The 26,834-nt window shown below is 47.7% G+C and overlaps 1 protein-coding gene across 1 annotated transcript in view; it reads right to left on the bottom strand.

The window, feature by feature from the left end:
• The window catches only part of LOC129833650 (netrin receptor DCC-like), a gene marked incomplete at its 5' end in the record, with an annotated part of 322,538 nt that overhangs the window by 192,200 nt on the left and 103,504 nt on the right, over positions 1 to 26,834 (bottom strand). The window contains one exon of the mRNA XM_055898366.1: positions 24,638 to 24,758. Within this exon, the coding sequence (XP_055754341.1) occupies positions 24,638 to 24,758 (121 nt within the window). The remainder of the gene's footprint in view (positions 1 to 24,637; positions 24,759 to 26,834) is intronic.

Genomic DNA, 26,834 nt, shown 5'->3' with positions numbered 1-26,834 from the left:
ATGGCTCCCTCTCACCCCTCTCTCCTCACCCTTCACTCACATGGCCCTCTCACCTCTCTCTCTCACCCTTCACTCACATGGCCCCCTCTCACCTCGCCCTTCACTCACATGGCCCCCTTTCACCTCTCTCTCCTCACCCTTCACTCACATGGCCCCCTCTCACCTCTCTCTCCTCACCCTTCACTCACATGGCCCCCTTTCACCTCTCTCTCCTCACCCTTCACTCACATGGCCCCCTCTCACCTCTCTCTCCTCACCCTTCACCTCACATGGCCCCCTTTCACCACTCTCTCCTCACCCTTCATCACATGGCCCCTCTCTCTCTCTCTCTCTCTCTCTCTCTCCTCTCTCTCTCTCCTCTCTCTCTCTCCTCTCTCTCTCTCTCTCTCTCTCTCTCTCTCTCCTCTCTCTCTCCTCTCTCTCTCTCTCCTCTCTCTCTCTCTCTCTCTCTCTCTCTCTCTCTCTCCTCTCTCTCTCTCTCTCTCTCTCTCTCTCTCTCTCTCCTCTCTCTCTCTCTCTCTCTCTCTCCTCTCTCTCTCTCCTCTCCTCTCTCTCTCTCTCTCCTCCTCTCCTCCGTCTCTCTCTCTCCTCTCTCTCTCTCTCTCTCTCTCTCTCTCTCTCTCTCTCTCTCTCTCCTCTCTCTCTCTCTCTCTCTCTCTCTCTCTCTCTCTCTCTCTCTCTCTCTCTCTCTCTCTCTCTCTCTCTCTCTCTCTCTCTCTCTCTACATTCCAGAAATAAATATTTGGCTGAAATAGCAAGAGGAGAAATGCTGCTCCACTCTGCAACACTGTGGTGAATACCTCATGTCTTTTTCCATTTGTTTTGTCTTGATTGTACACACCTGGTTCCCGTTTGAATTATTTCCCCTCATGGTTTTTGTGCATGTTTACTGTTGTCAGTTTATGTCTCGTTTATGTGATTCTGGATTTTCGTTCTCCTTGTTGGAAGATTATTTTTGAGTAAAGTTACTATTATTACTCATCTCTGTGTCCTGCGCCTGACTCCGCCTTACCCACATCACCTAGACTCTGACAATTTCAGCTTTAATTTCTTTCATCACATTCCCAGTGGGTCAGAATTTACATACACTCAATTAGCATTTGGTAGCATTACCTTTAAATTGTTAAACTTGGGTCAAATGATTCGGGCAGCCTTCCACAAGCTTCACACAATAAGTTGGATGAATTTTGGCCCATTCCTCCTGATAGAGCTGGTGTAACTGAGTCAGGTTTGTAGGCCTCCTTGCTCGCACAAGCTTTTTCAGTTCTGCCCACACATTTTTCTGTAGGATTGAGGTCAGGGCTTTGTGATGGCCACTCCAATACCTTGACTTTGTTGTCCTTAAGCCATTTTGCCACAACTTTGGAAGTATGCTTGGGGTCATTTGGAAGACCCATTTGCGACCAAGCTTTAACTTCCTGGCTGATGTCTTGAGATGTTGCTTCAATATATCCACGTAATTTTCCAGCCTCATGATGCCATCTATTTTTTAAGTGCACCAGTCCCTCCTGCAGCAAAGCACCCCCACAAAAGCACCCCCACAACATGATGCTGCCACCCCCGTGCTTCATGGTTGGGATGGTGTTCTTCGGCTTGCAAGAGTCCCCCATTTTCCTCCAAACATAACGATGGTCATTATGGCCAAACAGTTCTAGTTTTGTTTTTCAGACGAGATTTCAGACCAAAAAGTACGATTTTTTTCCCCATGTGCAGTTGCAAACCGTAGTCTGGCTTTTTTATGGCGGTTTTGGAGCAGTGGCTTCTTCCTTGCTGAGCGGCCTTTCAAGTTATGTCGATATAGGACTAGTTTTACTGTGGATATAGATACTTTTGTACCTGTTTCCTCCAGCATCTTCAAAAGGTCCTTTGATGTTGTTCTGGGATTGATTTGCACTTTTCACCTCAGAGTACGTTCATCTCAAGGAGACAGAACGCGTCTCCTTCCTGAGCTGTTTGACGGATGCGTTGTCCCATGGTGTTTATACTTGCGTACTATTGTTTGTACAGATGAACGTGGTACCTTCAGGCATTTGGAAATTGCTCCCAAGGATGAACCAGACTTGTGGAGGTCTACAATTTTTTATCTGAGGTCTTGGCTGATTTCTTTTGATTTTCCCATGATGTCAAACTAAGAGGCACTGAGTTTGAAGGTAGGCCTTGAAATACATCCACTGGTACACCTCCAATTAACTCAAATGATGTCAATTAGCCTATCAGAAGCTTCTAAAGCCATTCTGGAATTTTCCAAGCTGTTTAAAGGCACAGTCAATTTAGTGTTGACTGACCCACTGGAATTGTAATACAGGGAATTATAAGTGAAATAATCTGTCTGTAAACAATTGTTGGAAAAATTACCGGTGTCATGCACAAAGTAGATGTCCTAACCGACTTGCTGAAACCATAGTTTGTTAGCAAGAAATGTGTGGAGTGGTTGAAAAACAAGTTTTTATACATAAAGTGTATGTAAACTTCCCGACTTCAACTGTATAGCATATATTGCTTTTTGAAGTTTCCTTGATGTGGTCAGGCTATAAACACCATCAGACGTCACCACTACCGTCTACTAGCCTCTTCTTTATTCACAGCGTGTTCTTTGTGCTACGGATAACTACAGATGATACTTCCCAGACGGCTCCCTACGGTCTCCGGGTTAAAACACTTTACATAGAGAAGAGAATAGGGTCCCATTTGGGACACGGACACAGATTATGCATTGACGCTCGTCCTTCAGTCGCACATCCAATACAAAGCAAAGCTAGCAGGGAATGTTGTTGAGATAGGCTGTAGCTGGCCCATATCATGCCAGAGCCACTTGACTTTCTAAAGGCTGCTTTGAGTGCCTTGTCTTTGGAGTGTGAGCCTAATGGGCATTGAAAAGTTACACACTCCTTATGAAGTGGACCCGCTGTGCTATGGTGGTGTTTTGAACATGAATGATCTGTGGTGGTGTATTGAACATGAATGATCTGTGGTGGTGTATTGAACATTAATGATCTGTGGTGGTGTATTGAACATGAATGATCTGTGGTGGTGTATTGAACATTAATGATCTGTGGTGGTGTATTGAACATGAATGATCTGTGGTGGAGTATTGAACATTATTGATCTGTGGTGGTGTATTGAACATTATTGATCTGTGGTGGTGTAATGAACACAGGCTGGTACTCTTCTTCTCTCTCCACAACACCAGCTCAATTACCTGAAGACGATGACTGAAACCCAACACACTGGTTCTGATACCGAACATGCTATGGTACTGACTGTACTGTTATGTAATGATTGTCTTCATTTATTTCCCACAGTTCCCTAGAGTTCACTCGCACGGTCCCCTTCTCACCTCTCTCTCCTCACCCTTCACTCACATGGCCCCCTCTCACCTCTCTCACCTCGCCCTTCACTCACATGGCCCCCTCTCACCTCTCTCTCCTCACCCTTCACTCACATGGCCCCCTCTCACCTCTCTCACCTCGCCTTCACTCACATGGCCCCCTTTCACCTCTCTCCTCACCCTTCACTCACATGGCCCCCTTTCACCTCTCTCACCTCGCCTTCACTCACATGGCCCCCTTTCACCTCTCTCCTCACCCTTCACTCACATGGCCCCCTCTCACCTCTCTCACCTCGCCCTTCACTCACATGGCCCCCTTTCACCTCTCTCTCCTCACCCTTCACTCACATGGCCCCCTCTCACCTCTCTCTCCTCACCCTTCACTCACATGGCCCCCTCTCACCTCTCTCTCCTCACCCTTCACTCACATGGCCCCCTCTCACCTCTCTCTCCTCACCCTTCACTCACATGGCCCCCTCTCACCTCTCTCTCCTCACCCTTCACTCACATGGCCCCCTCTCACCTCTCTCACCTCGCCCTTCACTCACATGGCCCCCTCTCTCCTCGACCTTCACTCACATGGCCCCCTCTCACCTCTCTCTCCTCACCCTTCACTCACATGGCCCCCTCTCACCTCTCTCTCCTCACCCTTCACTCACATGGCTCCCTCTCACCCCTCTCTCCTCACCCTTCACTCACATGGCCCCCTCTCACCTCTCTCTCCTCACCCTTCACTCACATGGCCCCCTCTCACCTCGCCCTTCACTCACATGGCCCCCTTTCACCTCTCTCTCCTCACCCTTCACTCACATGGCCCCCTCTCACCTCTCTCTCCTCACCCTTCACTCACATGGCCCCCTTTCACCTCTCTCTCCTCACCCTTCACTCACATGGCCCCCTCTCACCTCTCTCTCCTCACCCTTCACTCACATGGCCCCCTCTCACCTCTCTCTCCTCACCCTTCACTCACATGGCCCCCTTTCACCTCTCTCTCCTCACCCTTCACTCACATGGCCCCCTCTCACCTCTCTCACCTCGCCCTTCACTCACATGGCCCCCTTTCACCTCTCTCTCCTCACCCTTCACTCACATGGCCCCCTCTCACCCCTCTCTCCTCGCCCTTCACTCACATGGCCCCCTCTCACCTCTCTCTCCTCACCCATCACTCACATGGCCCCCTCTCACCTCTCTCACCTCGCCCTTCACTCACATGGCCCCCTCTCTCCTCAACCTTCACTCACATGGCCCCCTCTCACCTCTCTCTCCTCGCCCTTCACTCACATGGCCCCCTCTCTCCTCGCCCTTCACTCACATGGCCCCCTCTCACCTCTCTCTCCTCGCCCTTCACTCTCATGGCCCCCTTTCACCTCTCTCACCTCGTCCTTCACTCACATGGCCCCCTCTCTCCTCACCCATCACTCACATGGCCCCCTCTCACCTCTCTCTCCTCACCCTTCACTCACATGGCCCCCTTTCACCTCTCTCTCCTCACCCTTCACTCACATGGCCCCCTCTCACCCCTCTCTCCTCGCCCTTCACTCACATGGCCCCCTCTCACCTCTCTCTCCTCACCCATCACTCACATGGCCCCCTCTCACCTCTCTCACCTCGCCCTTCACTCACATGGCCCCCTCTCTCCTCAACCTTCACTCACATGGCCCCCTCTCACCTCTCTCTCCTCGCCCTTCACTCACATGGCCCCCTCTCTCCTCGCCCTTCACTCACATGGCCCCCTCTCACCTCTCTCTCCTCGCCCTTCACTCTCATGGCCCCCTTTCACCTCTCTCACCTCGTCCTTCACTCACATGGCCCCCTCTCTCCTCACCCATCACTCACATGGCCCCCTTTCACCTCTCTCTCCTCACCCTTCACTCACATGGCCCCCTTTCACCTCTCTCTCCTCACCCTTCACTCACATGGCCCCCTCTCACCGCTCTCTCCTCACCCTTCACTCACATGGCCCCCTTTCACCTCTCTCTCCTCGCCCTTCACTCACATGGCCCCCTCTCACCTCTCTCTCCTCACCCTTCACTCACATGGCCCCCTCTCACCTCTCTCTCCTCGCCCTTCACTCACATGGCCCCCTCTCACCTCTCTCTCCTCGCCCTTCACTCACATGGCCCCCTTTCACCTCTCTCACCTCGCCCTTCACTCACATGGCCCCCTCTCTCCTCGACCTTCACTCACATGGCCCCCTCTCACCTCTCTCTCCTCGCCCTTCACTCACATGGCCCCCTCTCTCCTCGCCCTTCACTCACATGGCCCCCTCTCACCTCTCTCTCCTCGCCCTTCACTCACATGGCCCCCTCTCTCCTCGACCTTCACTCACATGGCCCCCTTTAACCTCTCTCTCCTCGACCTTCACTCACATGGCCCCCTCTCACCTCTCTCACCTCGCCCTTCACTCACATGGCCCCCTTTAACCTCTCTCTCCTCACCCTTCACTCACATGGCCCCCTCTCACCTCTCTCTCCTCACCCTTCACTCACATGGCCCCCTCTCACCTCTCTCTCCTCGCCCTTCACTCACATGGCCCCCTCTCACCTCTCTCTCCTCACCCTTCACTCACATGGCCCCATCTCACCTCTCTCTCCTCGCCCTTCACTCACATGGCCCCCTTTCACCTCTCTCTCCTCGCCCTTCACTCACATGGCCCCCTCTCACCTCTCTCTCCTCGCCCTTCACTCACATGGCCCCCTCTCACCTCTCTCTCCTCGACCTTCACTCACATGGCCCCCTCTCACCTCTCTCTCCTCGCCCTTCACTCACATGGCTCCCTCTCACCTCTCTCTCCTCGACCTTCACTCACATGGCCCCCTTTCACCTCTCTCTCCTCGCCCTTCACTCACATGGCTCCCTCTCACCTCTCTCTCCTCGCCCTTCACTCACATGGCTCCCTCTCACCTCTCTCCTCACCCTTCACTCACATAGCCCCCTTTCACCTCTCTCTCCTCACCCTTCACTCACATGGCCCCCTTTCACCTCGCCCTTCACTCACGACCCCCTCTCACCTCTCTCTCCTCACCCTTCACTCACATGGCCCCCTTTCACCTCGCCCTTCACTCACCCTTCACTCACATGGCCTCCTTTTACCTCTCTCTCCTCACCCTTCACTCACATGGCCCCCTTTCACCTCTCTCTCCTCACCCTTCACTCACATGGCCCCCTTTCACCTCTCTCTCCTCACCCTTCACTCACATGGCCTCCTCTCACCTCTCTCTCCTTGCCCTTCACTCACATGGCCCCCTTTTACCTCTCTCTCCTCAACCTTCACTCACATGGCCCCCTTTCACCTCTCTCTCCTCGCCCCTTCAATCCCCCTAAGATTATGAACACAGTGTGTAGATTGAATCAACCCTTTTCAGGGATGAGAGGACCATTAAGCAGTCTTTTCTGTGTCCATCAAGTCCCTGCCTCTGTACCTGTAGGTGGGTTTTAGGGGTGGTTGCTAGTAGAGCAATGAATTTAGCTATGTTTTCATCGACTGTAGGGCTGTAGCCACTGAAGTGTATTGTTGCCCCCCCCCCCCCCCCCCCCCCTGAAAATGTATTGTTGGGGTTTATTATGGATCCCCATTAGTTCCTGCCAAAGCAGCAGCTACTCTTCCTGGGGTCCAGCAAAATTAAGGCAGTTTATACAATTTAAAAAACATTACAATACATTCACAGATTTCACAACACACTGTGTGCGCTCAGGCCCCTACTCCACCACTACAACATATCTACAGTACTAAATCCATGTGTATGTATTGTGTGTATGTTATCGTGTGTGTCTCAAATTAAATCAAATCAAATTGTATTGGTCACATACACATGGTGTGTAGATGTTATTGTGAGTGTAGCGAAATGCTTGTGCTTCTAGTTCCGACCGTGCAGTAGTATCTAACAAGTAATCTAACAATTTCACAACAACTACCTTTTACACACAAGTGTAAAGGAATGTGTGTGTCTGCGTGTGTGCGTGCGTGTGCGTGTGCGTGTGTGTGTGTATGCATGTGTCTGTGCCAATGTTTGTGTCTCTTCACAGTCCCCGCTGTTCCATAAGGTGTTTTTTTATCTGTTTTTTAAATCAAATTTCACTGCTTGCATCAGTTACCTGATGTGGAATAGAGTTCCATATAGTCATGGCTCTATGTAGTACTGTGTGCCTCCCATAGTCTGTTCTGGACTTGGGGACTGTGAAGCGACGTCTGGTGGGGTATGTATGGGTGTCTGAGCTGTGTGCCAGTAGTTTAGACAGACCTCTGGTGGCATGTCTTGTGGGGTATGCATGGGTGTCTGAGCTGTGTGCCAGTAGTTTAGACAGACCTCTGGTGGCATGTCTTGTGGGGTATACATGGGTGTCTGAGCTGTATGCTAGTAGTTTAAACAGACCTCTGGTGGCATGTCTTGTGGGGTCTGCATGGGTGTCTGAGCTGTGTGCTAGTAGTTTAAACAGACCTCTGGTGGCATGTCTTGTGGGGTCTGCATGGGTGTCTGAGCTGTGTGTTAGTAGTTTAAACAGACCTCTGGTGGCATGTCTTGTAGGGTATGTATGGGTGTCTGAGCTGTGTGTTAGTAGTTTAGACAGACCTCTGGTGGCATGTCTTGTAGGGTATGTATGGGTGTCTGAGCTGTGTGTTAGTAGTTTAGACAGACCTCTGGTGGCATGTCTTGTGGGTTATGTATGGGTGTCTGAGCTGTGTGTTAGTAGTTTAGACAAACCTCTGGTGGCATGTCTTGTAGGGTATGTATGGGTGTCTGAGCTGTGTGTTAGTAGTTTAGACAGACCTCTGGTGGCATGTCTTGTGGGGTATGTATGGGTGTCTGAGCTGTGTGTTAGTAGTTTAGACAGACCTCTGGTGGGATGTCTTGTAGGGTATGTATGGGTGTCTGAGCTGTGTGTTAGTAGTTTAGACAGACCTCTGGTGGCATGTCTTGTAGGGTATGTATGGGTGTCTGAGCTGTGTGCCAGTAGTTTAGACAGACCTCTGGTGGCATGTCTTGTGGGGTATGCATGGGTGTCTGAGCTGTGTGCCAGTAGTTTAGACAGACCTCTGGTGGCATGTCTTGTGGGGTATACATGGGTGTCTGAGCTGTATGCTAGTAGTTTAAACAGACCTCTGGTGGCATGTCTTGTGGGGTCTGCATGGGTGTCTGAGCTGTGTGCTAGTAGTTTAAACAGACCTCTGGTGGCATGTCTTGTGGGGTCTGCATGGGTGTCTGAGCTGTGTGTTAGTAGTTTAAACAGACCTCTGGTGGCATGTCTTGTAGGGTATGTATGGGTGTCTGAGCTGTGTGTTAGTAGTTTAGACAGACCTCTGGTGGCATGTCTTGTGGGGTATGTATGGGTGTCTGAGCTGTGTGTTAGTAGTTTAGACAGACCTCTGGTGGCATGTCTTGTGGGGTATGTATGGGTGTCTGAGCTGTGTGTTAGTAGTTTAGACAGACCTCTGGTGGCATGTCTTGTAGGGTATGTATGGGTGTCTGAGCTGTGTGTTAGTAGTTTAGACAGACCTCTGGTGGCATGTCTTGTAGGGTATGTATGGGTGTCTGAGCTGTGTGCCAGTAGTTTAGACAGACCTCTGGTGGCATGTCTTGTGGGGTATGTATGGGTGTCTGAGCTGTGTGTCAGTAGTTTAGACAGACCTCTGGTGGCATGTCTTGTGGGGTATGTATGGGTGTCTGAGCTGTGTGTTAGTAGTTTAGACAGACCTCTGGTGGCATGTCTTGTAGGGTATGTATGGGTGTCTGAGCTGTGTGTTAGTAGTTTAGACAGACCTCTGGTGGCATGTCTTGTAGGGTATGTATGGGTGTCTGAGCTGTGTGCCAGTAGTTTAGACAGACCTCTGGTGGCATGTCTTGTAGGGTATGTATGGGTGTCTGAGCTGTGTGTTAGTAGTTTAGACAGACCTCTGGTGGCATGTCTTGTGGGGTATGTATGGGTGTCTGAGCTGTGTGTTAGTAGTTTAGACAGACCTCTGGTGGCATGTCTTGTAGGGTATGTATGGGTGTCTGAGCTGTGTGTTAGTAGTTTAGACAGACCTCTGGTGGCATGTCTTGTGGGGTATGTATGGGTGTCTGAGCTGTGTGTCAGTAGTTTAGACAGACAGCTCAGTGCATTCAACATGTCAATACTTCTCACAAATAAAAGTAGTGATGAAGTCAATCTCTCCTCCACTTTGAGCCAGGAGAGATTAACATGCATATTATTAATATTAGCTCTCTGTGTACATTTAAGGGCCAGCCGTGCTGCCCTGTTCTGAGCCAATTGCAATTTTCCTAAGTCCAAATTTGTGGCACCTGTCCACACGACTGAACAGTAGTCAAGGTGCGACCAAACTAGGGCCTGTAGGACCTGCCTTGTTGATAGTGTAAGGCTGGGCTGGGTTCGCGCCCAGGCTCTGTCGCAGCCGGCCGCAACCGGGAGGTCCGTGGGGCGACGCACAATTGGCATGCACAATTGGCATAGCGTCGTCCGGGTTAGGGAGGGTTTGGCCGGTAGGGATATCCTTGTCTCAGTATGTAAAAATGCAATAAAGATGTATGCACTCTACTGTAAGTCTCTCTGGATAAGAGCGTCTGCTAAATGCCTAAAATGTAAAATGTAAATAGTGTTGTTAAGAAGGTAGAAACTAGGGTCTGTAGGACCTGCCTTGTTGATAGTGTTGTTAAGAAGGTAGAAACTAGGGCCTGTAGGACCTGCCTTGTTGATAGTGTTGTTAATAAGGTAGAAACTAGGGCCTGTAGGACCTGCCTTGTTGATAGTGTTGTTAAGAAGGCAGAGCATCGCTTTATTATAGACAGACTTCTCCCCATCTTAGCTACTGTTGCATCAATATGTTTTGACCATGACAGTTTACAATCTAGTGTTACTCCAAACAGTTTAGTCATCTCAACTTGATCAATTTCCACATTATTCATTAGTAGATTTAGTTGAGGTTTAGGGTTTAAGTGGGTGTTTTGTTCCAAATACAATACTTTTAAATTAGAAATATTTAGGGCTAACTTATTCCTTGCCACCCACTCTGAAACTACCAGCAGCTCTTTGTTGAGTGTTGCTGTCATTTCAGTCGTTGTAGCAGCTAAAAAAAAAAACACCTTACTTTCACAGCTGAAGTGTATAGTGTTGAGGTTTCCGCATACACAGACACCATTGCTTTACTCAAAGTCAGTGGCATGTCATTAGTAAAATGACACCAGACAACCTACCTTGACACGTCACCTAACAGTATTATGGCCAGTGCACATTTGTTGCCACTTTTATGAAGCTGGCAAGCTTCTATCTCCTCAGCACTCACCGTAGAAGCAGTAACAGTTCATTCACCGTTAATTCACTCTCTTTTCCGACTGGTGTAGTTGCGTTGACTGACTGTGTCCAGCCTTATTGTAGCGCGTCAAGGCAAGATAGGCTTATAGCCATGTAAAGATCACCCTCTTCAGGCAGTGTTGCCATTTTTTTCTGACAATTGGGCTACTTTGAAAACGTTGTCACGGGTGAAAATGTTTTGGTCGCAGGCGGTGTTTTTTTGGACTACTTCTAAATTGCAACGCGGCAGTCATGGCATTGCCCTTAAAACGTTTTACATTTCACCGTGACCTGCTGCTGCTGACTATCAGGCAGTGGGGCAGGCTGTTACTGAGTGAGTGAGTAGTGGAGGAGAGGACCGGAGGGGTGTGGGCGCGTTGAGAAAGCACTGGCTGAAGCTGAGTCACAGAGACGTCGTAACAACTTATGTTAGATTGGTCATTATGGAGACACTCCATTTTTTTTTCATAAAAAATATTAACGCACTAGAATTTATATAACGGCGACAAAGTATTGTAAAACGACTTTAGGCGCACTAGAGCTCTTTGCTCAGAGGTGGTTTAAAAATAAATTGCATTCTAATGTCGACTTTTGTCATGGATAACCTTATTTAAGCGAAGGGTTTTTACTCATGATGAGTTCTAGGGTTTGGAGCGCTACGCGACGGGACATGTTCTACGGAAGTTATGGAACTCCCTCGCGTGCTTTGTGTTATGGTTAAAGTCGACAACGAAAAGGACATTAAATTTGGAGAATGACAAGACTACATTTGCATCGGTTGGCCATCTTGTCAGCTATTCATTTATATGCCACTGTAGGCTACTGTAGCCAACCATCTGATACAATAAATACTGTATGTTAAAAAAAATGAAGTCAATGACTGGAGTCATTGCAAATCAAATATGTGCCACTTGTGTAGCCTACATGGAGCTGACAAACGGATTTAATAAAATAGCCTATAACTTCCGTTTGTTGGTGTAGCCTTGTGTTGTTAGGCAATTATTAATGGTCATATTTAGTTAATTAAATTGGAAGTTATCAATTGTGTACGTGGTCACAGCTCTATCGCAAATGTATCATTCTCCACATTTAATATCAGTTGAGACGCTAGCATGACATCTATTGATGGAAAATGATCTGGAGAGTTTAAAAAGGGCGATTTATCTTAAATTCCCAAGAATTGTTACTTTGATGGAAACCCCAAAGTTAGCTTCTTAGCCTACGTTGTTCAAATGAAGTCGATTCTCCTTAATTCGCTCGATAACATTATGGGAAATAACGGTTTACTGGGCCAATATGGCAACTCCCCTGTTGCTGTGACAAATTATTTTGTGTTAGTTTTTAGGCCTTGTGGGCGGGTTTTCAGAAGTAATTGCGTTCGACATTTTAGCTACACCTGGCAACCCTGTCTTCAGGACAAATAATGAATTGCATTTACATTTACATTTAAGTCATTTAGCAGACGCTCTTATCCAGAGCGACTTACAAATTGGAAGTTCATACATATTCATCCTGGTCCCCCGGTGGGAATTGAACCCTGGTCCCCCCGTGGGAATTGAACCCACAACCCTGGCGTTGCAAGCGCCATGCTCTACCAACTGAGCCACACGGGACCGGGGTGCAAAACAGAAAGTCAAATTCTATGAAAAACATACTTTTTTTCTACTGTTTTCTCTGCATTTTATATCGGTCCTTTTTGGGACGGATTAAACGCAGATACAAATACATACGTGAAAGTCTAATATCGGCCAAAAATATTGGTCAACCAGATACATCTGTCGGGCTCTAGTTGCTAGGGGTTCCCGTGGTGACAGTAACGAGGGGTTTCTGACTCCAACTGTCAGTCTGACCTTCTCTGGTTCCTCTGCTCTGTTTTCTGTTGCTTCCGTGAGACTTTGGCTGTGTCACAAACGGCACCATATTCCCTTAGATTGCATGACTTTTTCGACGAAGGACCACAGTGGTCGGATCAAAAGTAGTACACTATAACAAATAGGCTATACTGTAGGGTGCCGTTTGGGACGCACACTTTCAATTTTCTCAGCCATCTGTGCTGTTCCTGCTGTTCCCAGCTAAGGCTCTGGGGAGGCCCTCACTGACGACACCCAGAGCACATTGTTTGAGCAGTGATTAAAAAAAAGGAAAGGAGGAAAATCTCTTTTCTCTGGGATAATCTATAGTTTCCCAGACACAGATTAAGACTGTACCAGGGCTGGAGTTGCCCGGTGTGGTTCTTAATTGATTCCCTCTTTTACTTCTTGCTTAAATACTTCCTTAATGATACATTGCTCATCAAATGAATGCCATGTTGATTAAATTATACCTTTTGTGAGAAAAGGAGATTAAACAGGCATTGTATTGTGAAACTATAGGTTAACAACCCTCCCTGAGAATTACGACAGAAAAACAAGTAGCAAAGCCATTGAGGCCAAGTCACATCTAATATAGTGCATGAGGTCATATAATAAGTTTTGTAGCGATTCCTATGTTGTTCCTATCTTTTAATGAATAATGTGGAAATGGAGCAAGTTGAGATGACTAAACTGTTTGGAGTAACCCTGGATTGTAAACTGTCATGGTCAAAACATATTGATGCAACAGTAGCTAAGATGGGGAGAAGTCTGTCTATAATAAAGCAATGCTCTGCCTTCTTAACAACACTATCAACAAGGCAGGTCCTACAGGCCCTAGTTTCTACCTTCTTAACAACACTATAAACAAGGCAGGTCCTACAGGCCCTAGTTTCTACCTTCTTAACAACACGATCAACAAGGCGGGTCCTACAGGCCCTAGTTTCTACCTTCTTAACAACACTATCAACAAGCCAGGTCCTACAGGCCCTAGTTTCTACCTTCTTAACAACACTATCAACAAGGCAGGTCCTACAGGCCCTAGTTTCTACCTTCTTAACAACACTATCAACAAGGCAGGTCCTACAGGCCCTAGTTTCTACCTTCTTAACAACACTATCAACAAGGCAGGTCCTACAGATCCCTAGTTTCTACCTTCTTAACAACACTATCAACAAGGCAGGTCCTACAGGCCCTAGTTTCTACCTTCTTAACAACACTATCAACAAGGCAGGTCCTACAGGCCCTAGTTTCTACCTTCTTAACAACACTATCAACAAGGCAGGTCCTACAGGCCCTAGTTTCTACCTTCTTAACAACACTATCAACAAGGCAGGTCCTACAGGCCCTAGTTTCTACCTTCTTAACAACACTATCAACAAGGCAGGTCCTACAGGCCCTAGTTTCTACCTTCTTAACAACACTATCAACAAGGCAGGTCCTACATGCCCTAGTTTCTACCTTCTTAACAACACTATCAACAAGGCAGGTCCTACAGGCCCTGGTTTTGTCGCACCTGGACTACTGTTCAGTCACGTGGTCGGGTGTCACAAAGAGGAACTTTACAATTGGCTCAGAACAGGGCAGCACGGCTGGCCCTTGGATGTACACAGAGAGCTAACATTAATGACCTGCATGTAAATCTCTCCTGGCTGAAAGTGGAGGAGAGATTGACTTCATCACTACTTTTATTTATGAGAGGTACTGACATGTTGAATGTACCGAGCTGTCTGTCTAAACTACTGGCACACAGCTCAGACACCCACGCATACCCCACAAGACATGCTACAAGAGGTCTCTTCACAGTCCCCAAGTCCAGAACAGACTATGGGAGGCGCACAGTACTACATAGAGCCATGACTACATGGAACTCTATTCTACATCAGGTAACTGATGCAAGCAGTGAAATTAGATTTAAAAAGCAGATAAAAAAACACCTCATGGCAACTCACGGCACCGCACGTGGACTGTGCAGAGACACACACACACGTACAGACACACGTATACACACGCATACACACCCACATGATAACATACGCACTCCACACACAAGTACAAATTGATTTTGTGTTGTAGATTTGTGGTTGTAGAGTAGGGGCCTGAGGTAACACACTTAATGTATTGTAGATATGTGGTAGTAGAGTAGGGGCCTGAGGACACACACGTAATGTATTGTAGATATGTGGTAGTAGAGTAGGGGCCTGAGGACACACACGTAATGTATTGTAGATATGTGGTAGTAGAGGTCTGAGGTAACACACTTAATGTAGTGTAGATATGTGGTAGTAGAGTAGGGGCCTGAGGACACACACCCAGGAAGAGTAGCTGCTGCCTTGGCAGGAACTAATGGTGATCCATAATAAACTCCAGGAAGAGTAGCTGCTGCCTTGGTAGGAACTAATGGGGATCCATAATAAACCCCAGGAAGAGTAGCTGCTGCCTTGGCAGGTACTACTGGGGATCCATAATAAACCCCAGGAAGAGTAGCCGCTGCCTTGGCAGGAACTAATGGGGATCCATAATAAACCCCAGGAAGAGTAGCTGCTGCCTTGGCAGGAACTAATGGGGATCCATAATAAACCCCAGGAAGAGTAGCCGCTGCCTTGGCAGGAACTAATGGTGATCCATAATAAACCCCAGGAAGAGTAGCCGCTGCCTTGGCAGGAACTAATGGGGATCCATAATAAACCCCAGGAAGAGTAGCCGCTGCCTTGGCAGGAACTAATGGTGATCCATAATAAACCCCAGGAAGAGTAGCCGCTGCCTTGGCAGGAACTAATGGGGATCCATAATAAACCCCAGGAAGAGTAGCTGCTGCCTTGGCAGGAACTAATGGTGATCCATAATAAACTCCAGGAAGAGTAGCTGCTGCCTTGGCAGGAACTAATGGGGATCCATAATAAACCCCAGGAAGAGAGCTGCTGCCTTGGCAGGAACTAATGGTGATCCATAATAAAACCCAGGAAGAGTAGCTGCTGCCTTGGCAGGAACTAATGGTGATCCATAATAAACCCCAGGAAGAGTAGCTGCTGCCTTGACAGGAACTAATGGGGATCCATAATAAACCCCAGGAAGAGTAGCTGCTGCCTTGGTAGGAACTAATGGGGATCCATAATAAACCCCAGGAAGAGTAGCTGCTGCCTTTGCAGGAACTAATGGGGATCCATAATAAACCCCAGGAAGAGTAGCTGCTGCCTTGACAGGAACTAATGGGGATCCATAATAAACCCCAGGAAGAGTAGCTGCTGCCAAGGCAACCTAATGGGGATCCATAATAAACCCCAGGAAGAGTAGCTGCTTCCTTGGCAGGAACTAATGGGGATCCATAATAAACCCCAGGAAGAGTAGCTGCTGACTTGGCAGGAACAAACTTGTTGATACAGTAGCTACTTTAAAGCTAGTGCAGTAATATAAAAGTACTGCTGTTTCCAGGTTGCATAGTCAGTTTAGTCTGAGATTCAGTTACCTGCGACACACGCAAGCACACACACACACACACACACACACACACACACACACACACACACACACACACACACACACACACACACACACACACACACACACACACACACACACACACACACACACACACACACACAGGCACATGGGAACAGACACAGAAACACACACACTCAGAAACACACACACACAAACACACACACACATACACATAGACATCATGTCGGAGCACACATCTACTGAGAATACCAGAGGGAGGCCGTCTAATTGAATGAAGTCCAACAAGACGTTGGGAGAACAGACAGTGTGTGATGCAGGGAGACAGGACAGGTCTGCTCTCACAGATGTTCCCCTGCAGGTACATGTATGGCGGCTGATGTTACCCAGCAAACACGGTGGCAGACACCACTCCAGCTGTGAGGTCAGGTGGTGGGAAGGGAACATGGTGCTGTATCTACGTCAGGAAGGGAATGAGGTGCTGAATCTACAACAGGAAGGGAACAGGGTGCTGTATCTACAACAGGAAGGGAACGGGGTGCTGTATCTACAACAGGAAGGGAACAGGGTGCTGTATCTACAACAGGAAGGGAACAGGGTGCTGTATCTACAACAGGAAGGGAACAGGGTGCTGTATCTAATACAGGAAGGGAACGGGGTGCTGTATCTACAACAGGAAGGGAACGGGGTGCTGTATCTACAACAGGAAGGGAACGGGGTGCTGTATCTACAACAGGAAGGGAACAGGGAGCTGTATCTACAACAGGAAGGGAACGGGGTGCTGTATCTACAACAGGAAGGGAACGGGGTGCTGTATCTACGACAGGAAGGGAACGGGGTGCTGTATCTACAACAGGAAGGGAACAGGGTGCTGTATCTACAACAGGAAGGGAACAGGGTGCTGTATCTACAACAGGAAGGGAACGGGGTGCTGTATCTACGACAGGAAGGGAACAGGGTGCTGTATCTATAACAGGAAGGGAACAGGGTGCTGTATCTACAACAGGAAGGGAACAGGGTGCTGTATCTACAACAGGAAGGGAACAGGGTGCTGTATCTACAACAGGAAGGGAACAGGGTGCTGTATCTACAACAGGAAGGGAACAGGGTGCTGTATCTACAACAGGAAGGGAACGGGGTGCTGTATCTACAACAGGAAGGGAACAGGGTGCTGTATCTACAACAGGAAGGGAACGGGGTGCTGTATCTACAACAGGAAGGGAACAGGGTGCTGTATCTACAACAGGAAGGGAACAGGGTGCTGTATCTACAACAGGAAGGGAACAGGGTGCTGTATCTATAACAGGAAGGCAACAGGGTGCTGTATCTACAACAGGAAGGGAACAGGGTGCTGTATCTACAACAGGAAGGGAACAGGGTGCTGTATCTACAACAGGAAGGGAACAGGGTGCTGTATCTATAACAGGAAGGCAACAGGGTGCTGTATCTACAACAGGAAGGGAACAGGGTGCTGTATCTAAGACAGGAAGGGAACAGGGTGCTGTATCTACAACAGGAAGGGAACAGGGTGCAGTATCTAATACAGGAAGGGAACGGGGTGCTGTATCTACAACAGGAAGGGAACAGGGTGCTGTATCTACAACAGGAAGGGAACATGATGCTGTATCTACAACAGGAAGGGAACGGGGTGCTGTATCTACAACAGGAAGGGAACAGGGTGCTGTATCTACAACAGGAAGGGAACAGGGTGCTGTATCTACAACAGGAAGGGAACGGGGTGCTGTATCTACAACAGGAAGGGAACAGGGTGCTGTATCTACAACAGGAAGGGAACGGGGTGCTGTATCTACAACAGGAAGGGAACAGGGTGCTGTATCTACAACAGGAAGGGAACGGGGTGCTGTATCTACAACAGGAAAAGAACAGGGTGCTGTATCTACAACAGGAAGGGAACAGGGTGCTGTATCTACAACAGGAAGGGAACAGGGTGCTGTATCTACAACAGGAAGGGAACGGGGTGCTGTATCTATGACAACAGGTAGGGAACGGGGTGCTGTATCTACAACAGGAAGGGAACGGGGTGCTGTATCTACAACAGGAAGGGAACGGGGTGCTGTATCTACAACAGGAAGGGAACGGGGTGCTGTATCTACAACAGGATAGGAACAGGGTGCTGTATCTACGACAGGAAGGGAACATAATGCTGTATCTATAACAGGAAGGGAACAGGGTGCTGTATCTACAACAGGAAGGGAACGGGGTGCTGTATCTACAACAGGAAGGGAACGGGGTGCTGTATCTACAACAGGAAGGGAACAGGGTGCTGTATCTACAACAGGAAGGGAACAGGGTGCTGTATCTAAGACAGGAAGGGAACAGGGTGCTGTATCTACAACAGGAAGGGAACAGGGTGCTGTATCTACAACAGGAAGGGAACAGGGTGCTGTATCTACAACAGGAAGGGAACGGGGTGCTGTATCTACAACAGGAAGGGAACGGGGTGCTGTATCTACAACAGGAAGGGAACGGGGTGCTGTATCTACAACAGGAAGGGAACAGGGTGCTGTATCTACAACAGGAAGGGAACGGGGTGCTGTATCTACGACAGGAAGGGAACAGGGTGCTGTATCTACAACAGGAAGGGAACAGGGTGCTGTATCTACAACAGGAAGGGAACAGGGTGCTGTATCTACAACAGGAAGGGAACAGGGTGCTGTATCTACAACAAGAAGGGAACAGGGTGCTGTATCTAATACAGGAAGGGAACGGGGTGCTGTATCTACAACAGGAAGGGAACAGGGTGCTGTATCTACAACAGGAAGGGAACAGGGTGCTGTATCTAATACAGGAAGGGAACGGGGTGCTGTATCTACAACAGGAAGGGAACAGGGTGCTGTATCTACAACAGGAAGGGAACAGGGTGCTGTATCTACGACAGGAAGGGAACGGGGTGCTGTATCTACAACAGGAAGGGAACAGGGTGCAGTATCTAATACAGGAAGGGAACAGGGTGCTGTATCTATAACAGGAAGGCAACAGGGTGCTGTATCTACAACAGGAAGGGAACGGGGTGCTGTATCTAATACAGGAAGGGAACGGGGTGCTGTATCTACAACAGGAAGGGAACAGGGTGCTGTATCTACAACAGGAAGGGAACGGGGTGCTGTATCTACAACAGGAAGGGAACAGGGTGCTGTATCTAAGACAGGAAGGGAACGGGGTGCTGTATCTACAACAGGAAGGGAACAGGGTGCTGTATCTACAACAGGAAGGGAACGGGGTGCTGTATCTACAACAGGAAAAGAACAGGGTGCTGTATCTACAACAGGAAGGGAACATGGTGCTGTATCTACAACAGGAAGGGAACAGGGTGCTGTATCTACAACAGGAAGGGAACGGGGTGCTGTATCTATGACAACAGGTAGGGAACGGGGTGCTGTATCTACAACAGGAAGGGAACGGGGTGCTGTATCTACAACAGGATAGGAACAGGGTACTGTATCTACGACAGGAAGGGAACATGATGCTGTATCTACAACAGGAAGGGAACAGGGTGCTGTATCTATAACAGGAAGGGAACGGGGTGCTGTATCTACAACAGGAAGGGAACATGATGCTGTATCTACAACAGGAAGGGAACAGGGTGCTGTATCTACAACAGGAAGGGAACGGGGTGCTGTATCTACAACAGGAAGGGAACAGGGAGCTGTATCTACAACAGGAAGGGAACGGGGTGCTGTATCTACAACAGGAAGGGAACAGGGTGCTGTATCTACAACAGGAAGGGAACAGGGTGCTGTATCTACAACAGGAAGGGAACAGGGTGCTGTATCTACAACAGGAAGGGAACAGGGTGCTGTATCTACGACAGGAAGGGAACGGGGTGCTGTATCTACAACAGGAAGTGAACAGGGTGCTGTATCTACAACAGGAAGGGAACGGGGTGCTGTATCTACAACAGGAAGGGAACAGGGTGCTGTATCTACGACAGGAAGGGAACAGGGTGCTGTATCTAATACAGGAAGGGAACAGGGTGCTGTATCTAATACAGGAAGGGAACAGGGTGCTGTATCTACAACAGGAAGGGAACAGGGTGCTGTATCTACAACAGGAAGGGAACAGGGTGCTGTATCTAATACAGGAAGGGAACAGGGTGCTGTATCTACAACAGGAAGGGAACAGGGTGCTGTATCTAATACAGGAAGGGAACAGGGTGCTGTATCTAATACAGGAAGGGAACGGGGTGCTGTATCTACAACAGGAAGGGAACAGGGTGCTGTATCTACAACAGGAAGGGAACAGGGTGCTGTATCTAATACAGGAAGGGAACAGGGTGCTGTATCTACAACAGGAAGGGAACAGGGTGCTGTATCTACAACAGGAAGGGAACAGGGTGCTGTATCTACAACAGGAAGGGAACAGGGTGCTGTATCTACAACAGGAAGGGAACAGGGTGCTGTATCTACAACAGGAAGGGAACAGGGTGCTGTATCTACAACAGGAAGGGAACAGGGTGCTGTATCTACAACAGGAAGGGAACAGGGTGCTGTATCTACAACAGGAAGGGAATGGAGAAAATGTATTTACGATATATATGTATGGGGGGTGGGGGGGGCTTGCCTTTTGCTTGGACACATACAGTATGCATCAATGGCACTAAGCCTTTTGCTTGGACACACACACACACACACACACACACACACACACACACACACACACACACACACACACACACACACACACACACACACACACACACACACACACACACACACACACACACACACACACACACACACACACACACACACACACATCAATGGCACTGAGATTCATTTTCCTACTAGCATGGTCCAGACCCAGAATGATAATTAGAGTCCTTGCAGTAACCATCTAATACAGTGAGGCAAAAAAGTATTTAGTCAGAAACCAATTGTGCAAGTTTTCCCACTTAAAAAGATGAGAGAGGCCTGTAATTTTCACCATAGGTACACTTCAACTATGACAGACAAAATGAGAAAAGAAAATCCAGAAAATCACATTGTAGGATTTTTAATGAATTTATTTGCAAATTATGGTGGAAAATAAGTATTTGGTCAATAACAAAAGTTAATCTCAATACTTTGTTATATACCTTTTGTTGGCAATGACAGAGGTCAAACGTTTTCTGTAAGTCTTCACAAGGTTTTCACACACTGTTGCTGGTATTTTGGCCCATTCCTCCATGCAGATCTCCTCTAGAGCAGTGACGTTTTGGGGCTGTTGCTGGGCAACACAGACATTCAACTCCCTCCAAAGATTTTCTATGGGGTTGAGATCTGGAGACTGGCTAGGCCACTCCAGGACCTTGAAATTCTTCTTACGAAGCCACTCCTTCGTTGCCCGGGCGGTGTGTTTGGGATCATTGTCATGCTGAAAGACCCAGCCACGTTTCATCTTCAATGCCCTTGCTGATGGAAGGAGGTTTTCACTCAAAATCTCACGATACATGGCCCCATTCATTCTTTCCTTTACACGGATCAGTCGTCCTAGTCCCTTTACAGAAAAACAGCCCCAAAGCATGATGTGTCCACCCCATGCTTCACAGTAGGTATGGTGTTCTTTGGATGCAACTCAGCATTCTTTGTCCTCCAAACACGACGAGTTGAGTTTTTACCAAAACGTTATATTTTGGTTTCATCTGACCATATGACATTCTCCCAATCTTCTTCTGGATCATCCAAATGCTCTCTAGCAAACTTCAGACGGGCCTGGACATGTACTGGCTTAAGCAGGGGGACACGTCTGGCACTGCAGGATTTGAGTCCCTGGCGGCGTAGTGTGTTACTGATGGTAGGCTTTGTTACTTTGGTCCCAGCTCTCTGCAGGTCATTCACTAGGTCCCCCCATGTGGTTCTGGGATTTTTGCTCACCGTTCTTGTGATCATTTTGACCCCACGGGGTGAGATCTTGCGTGGAGCCCCAGATCGAGGGAGATTATCAGTGGTCTTGTATGTCTTCCATTTCCTAATAATTGCTCCCACAGTTGATTTCTTCAAACCAAGCTGCTTACCTATTGCAGATTCAGTCTTCCCAGCCTGGTGCAGGTCTACAATTTTGTTTCTGGTGTCCTTTGACAGCTCTTTGGTCTTGGCCATAGTGGAGTTTGGAGTGTGACTGTTTGAGGTTGTGGACAGGTGTCTTTTATACTGATAACAAGTTCAAACAGGTGCCATTAATACAGGTAACGAGTGGAGGACAGGGGAGCCTCTTAAAGAAGAAGTTACAGGTCTGTGAGAGCCAGAAAACTTGCTTGTTTGTAGGTGACCAAATACTTATTTTCCACCATAATTTGCAAATAAATTCATAAAAAATCCTACAATGTGATTTTCTGGATTTTTTTCCTCATTTTGTCTGTCATAGTTGAAGTGTACCTATGATGAAAATTACAGAACTCTCTCATCTTTTTAAGTGGGAGAACTTGCACAATTGGTGGCTGACTAAATACTTTTTTGCCCCACTGTATATCCAAATAGGAGTTGAACAGATAGGAGTTGAACAGGTAGAAGTTGAACAGATAGGAGTTGAACAGGTATAAGTTGAACAGATAGGAGTTGAACAGATAGGAGTTGAACAGATAGGAGTTGAACAGATAGGAGTTGAACAGATTGGAGTTGAACAGATAGGAGTTGAACAGATAGGAGTTGAACAGATAGGAGTTGAACAGATAGGAGTTGAACAGATAGGAGTTGAACAGATAGAAGTTGAACAGATAGGAGTTGAACAGGTATAAGTTGAACAGATAGGAGTTGAACAGATAGGAGTTGAACAGATAGGAGTTGAACAGGTAGAAGTTGAACAGTTAGGAGTTGAACAGATAGGAGTTGAACAGATAGGAGTTGAACAGATAGGAGTTGAACAGATAGGAGTTGAACAGACAGGAGTTGAACAGACAGGAGTTGAACAGATAGGAGTTGAACAGATAGGAGTTGAACAGATAGGAGTTGAACAGATAGGAGTTGAACAGAGAGAGGTTGAACAGATAGGAGTTGAACAGGTAGAAGTTGAACAGATAGGAGTTGAACAGATAGGAGTTGAACAGTTAGGAGTTGAACAGACAGGAGTTGAACAGATAGGAGTTGAACAATTAGGAGTTGAACAGATAGGAGTTGAACAGATTGGAGTTGAACAGATAGGAGTTGAACAGATAGGAGTTGAACAGATAGGAGTTGAACAATTAGGGGTTGAACAATTAGGAGTTGAACCAATTGGAGTTTGTGGTGCTATGACCCAACTCTGAGCCTGGCTCAAAAACATAATTTCAGACATTGAAAATGTTACCCTTATCTGTTGAGTAACAACTTTGCGTGTGAATCTCAAAATAAATCAACAACATCACTGAGTCATTCTCCCACTGACATCTGAAAGAATAGAATTCCCAGAAGCCCCAAAGCCCCAATTACATTGACTTGAAGTCCCCTCTATTCCTGATATTTTTATTGGACAGCCAAAGACGCTGTGTCACAGAGAAACAACCCTACGGCGTCCATATTAGGAAAGCCTCAGTTGGTGTCACACTGATGAGTCCTTCTGACTCTGACGCTGTCTCGTAATATGGGTCCTAATCTGGACACCATACACACGCCCCACATCTGTCTCTACTTTGCCAAGTGACGTTCCGTCACTTTAAACATCTGGCGTTTCGTCGCCTGCGGTAGGAAACCTCTGACGCACCTAGCAGGAATCCTGGTTAAGCTTGGCTAAAGTCTGACCCCTGACCTAACCCATGACCTCCCAGCAGATGGAGGGTGAAGAGTGGATGAGTGGAAGGAGAGGAAGGAGAGGAAAGGCTGGGGTTTGTTAGTAAGGGGGGAGGGGTGGGGGGGGGGGGGGGTATGGGTTGTGTGTTGTTGAGGACCAGAGGAGGCTGGTAGGAAGAGATATAGGAGGACAGGCTCATTGTAATGGCTGGAATGGAATAAACGGGACAGTTAAGCTGAGAAAGAGAGAGAAGGTGAGCTGAGAGAGAGAGACATTAAGCTGACAGAGAGAGAGAAGGTGAGCTGAGAGAGACATTAAGCTGAGAGAGAGAGAGAAGGTGAGCTGAGAGAGACATTAAGCTGAGAGAGAAAGAGAAGGTGAGCTGAGAGAGACATTAAGCTGAGAGAGAGAGAGAAGGTGAGCTGAGAGAGACATTAAGCTGAGAGAGAGAGAGAAGGTGAGCTGAGAGAGACATTAAGCTGACAGAGAGAGAGAAGGTGAGCTGAGAGAGACATTAAGCTGACAGAGAGAGAGAAGGTGAGCTGAGAGAGACATTAAGCAGACAGAGAGAGAGAAGGTGAGCTGAGAGAGACATTAGGCTGAGAGAGAAAGAGAAGGTGAGCTGAGAGAGACATTGAGCTGACAGAGAGAGAGAAGGTGAGCTGAGAGAGACATTAAGCTGACAGAGAGAGAGAAGGTGAGCTGAGAGAGACATTAAGCTGACAGAGAGAGAGAAGGTGAGCTGAGAGAGACATTAGGCTGAGAGAGAAAGAGAAGGTGAGCTGAGAGAGACATTGAGCTGACAGAGAGAGAGAAGGTGAGCTGAGAGAGACATTAAGCTGACAGAGAGAGAGAAGGTGAGCTGAGAGAGACATTAAGCTGACAGAGAGAGAGAAGGTGAGCTGATAGAGACATTAAGCTGACAGAGAGAGAGAGAAGGTGAGCTGAGACACAGACAGAGAAGACAAGAAAAGCCTTAGTTTGGCTTGTCCTGGTGAGGTTTGTCTCTTACCTGGCTCTCTCAGTATGAGCTGGGCCATAGCCTGGGCGTTCCCTGCTTCATTCTCAGCCACACACTGATAGAAACCTTCATCGGACTTCACCAGACCAAGAATCTGAAGGTTACTGCCATCCTAAAGAGGAAGGTACAACACAGTTATTTTTTTAAACAATTTTAATTCAACCTATATTTAACTGGGCAAGTCGGTTAAGAACAAATGCTTATTTTTTTACAATGGCGTTGGCTCTTAGTTTGGTGCCCATTCTGCCTAGTATCCCCTATGGTACCCCTATAGTACCCCCTATAGTACCCCTATAGTACCCACTATAGTACCCCCCATAGTACCCCCTATAGTACCCCTATAGTACCCCCTATAGTACCCCTTATAGTACCCCTATAGTACCCCCTATAGTACCCCTATTGTATCCCCTATAGTACCCCCTATAGTACCCCTATAGTACCCCCTATAGTACCCCCTATAGTACCCACTATAGTACCCCCTATAGTACCCACTATAGTACCCCCTATAGTACCCACTATAGTACCCCCTATAGTACCCACTATAGTACCCCCTATAGTACCCACTATAGTACCCCCTATAGTACCCACTATAGTACCCCCTATAGTACCCACTAAAGTACCCCCTATAGTACCCACTATAGTACCCCCTATAGTACCCTCTATAGTACCCCCTATAGTACCCCCTATAGTATCCCCTATAGTACCCCCTATAGTACCCACAATAGTACCCCCTATAGTACCCACTATAGTACCCCCTATAGTACCCACTATAGTACCCCCTATAGTACCCCCTATAGTACCCACTATAGTACCCCCTATAGTACCCCCTATAGTACCCCCTATAGTACCCACTATAGTACCCCCTATAGTACCCACTATAGTACCCCCTATAGTACCCACTATAGTACCCACTATAGTACCCCCTATAGTACCCACTATAGTACCCCCTATTGTACCCCTATAGTACCCCTATAGTACCCCCTATAGTACCCCCTATAGTACCCCTATAGTACCCCCTATAGTACCCCCTATAGTATCCCCTATAGTACCCCCTATAGTACCCCTATAGTACCCCCTATAGTACCCCCTATTGTACCCCTATAGTACCCCTATAGTACCCCTATAGTACCCCTATAGTACCCCTATAGTACCCCCTATAGTACCCCCTATAGTACCCCCTATAGTACCCCTATAGTACCCCCTATAGTACCCCTATAGTACCCCCTATAGTACCAACCTATAGTACCCACTATAGTACCCCCTATTGTACCCCTATAGTACCCCTATAGTACCCCTTTAGTACCCCTATAGTACCCCCTATAGTACCCCTATAGTACCCCTATAGTACCCCCTATAGTACCCCCTATAGTACCCCTTATAGTACCCACTATCGTACTCCCTATAGTACCCCCTATTGTACCCCTATAGTACCCCTATAGTACCCCTTTAGTACCCCTATAGTACCCCCTATAGTACCCCCTATAGTACCCCCTATAGTACCCACTATAGTACCCCCTATAGTACCCCCTATTGTACCCCTATAGTACCCCTATAGTACCCCCTATAGTACCCCTTTAGTACCCCTATAGTACCCCCTATAGTACCCCCTATAGTACCCCCTATAGTACCCCTATAGTACCCCTATAGTACCCCTATAGTACCCCCTATAGTACCCCCTATAGTACCCCCTATAGTACCCACTATAGTACCCCCTATAGTACCCCCTATTGTACCCCCTATAGTACCCACTATAGTACCCCTATAGTACCCCTATAGTACCCCCTATAGTACCCCCTATAGTACCCCCTATTGTACCCCTATAGTACCCCTATAGTACCCCCTATAGTACCCCCTATAGTACCCCCTATAGTACCCCTATAGTACCCCCTATAGTACCCCCTATAGTACCCCCTATAGTACCCCCTATAGTACCCCTATAGTACCCCCTATAGTACCCCTATAGTACCCCCTATAGTACCCCCTAAAGTACCCCCCATAGTACCCCCTATAGTACCCCCTATAGTACCCCCTATAGTACCCCCTATTGTACCCCTATAGTACCCCCTATAGTACCCCCTATAGTACCCCCTATAGTACCCCCTATAGTACCCCTATAGTACCCCCTATAGTACCCCCTATAGTACCCCCTATAGTACCCCCTATAGTACCCCCTATAGTACCCCTATAG

This window comes from Salvelinus fontinalis, chromosome 2 (assembly GCF_029448725.1).
Source record: "Salvelinus fontinalis isolate EN_2023a chromosome 2, ASM2944872v1, whole genome shotgun sequence".
In the NCBI taxonomy this organism is placed as follows: Eukaryota; Metazoa; Chordata; class Actinopteri; order Salmoniformes; family Salmonidae; genus Salvelinus; species Salvelinus fontinalis.
The sequence above is the reverse complement of the archived record's forward strand: the minus strand, read 5'-3'. Positions and strand labels throughout refer to the sequence as shown.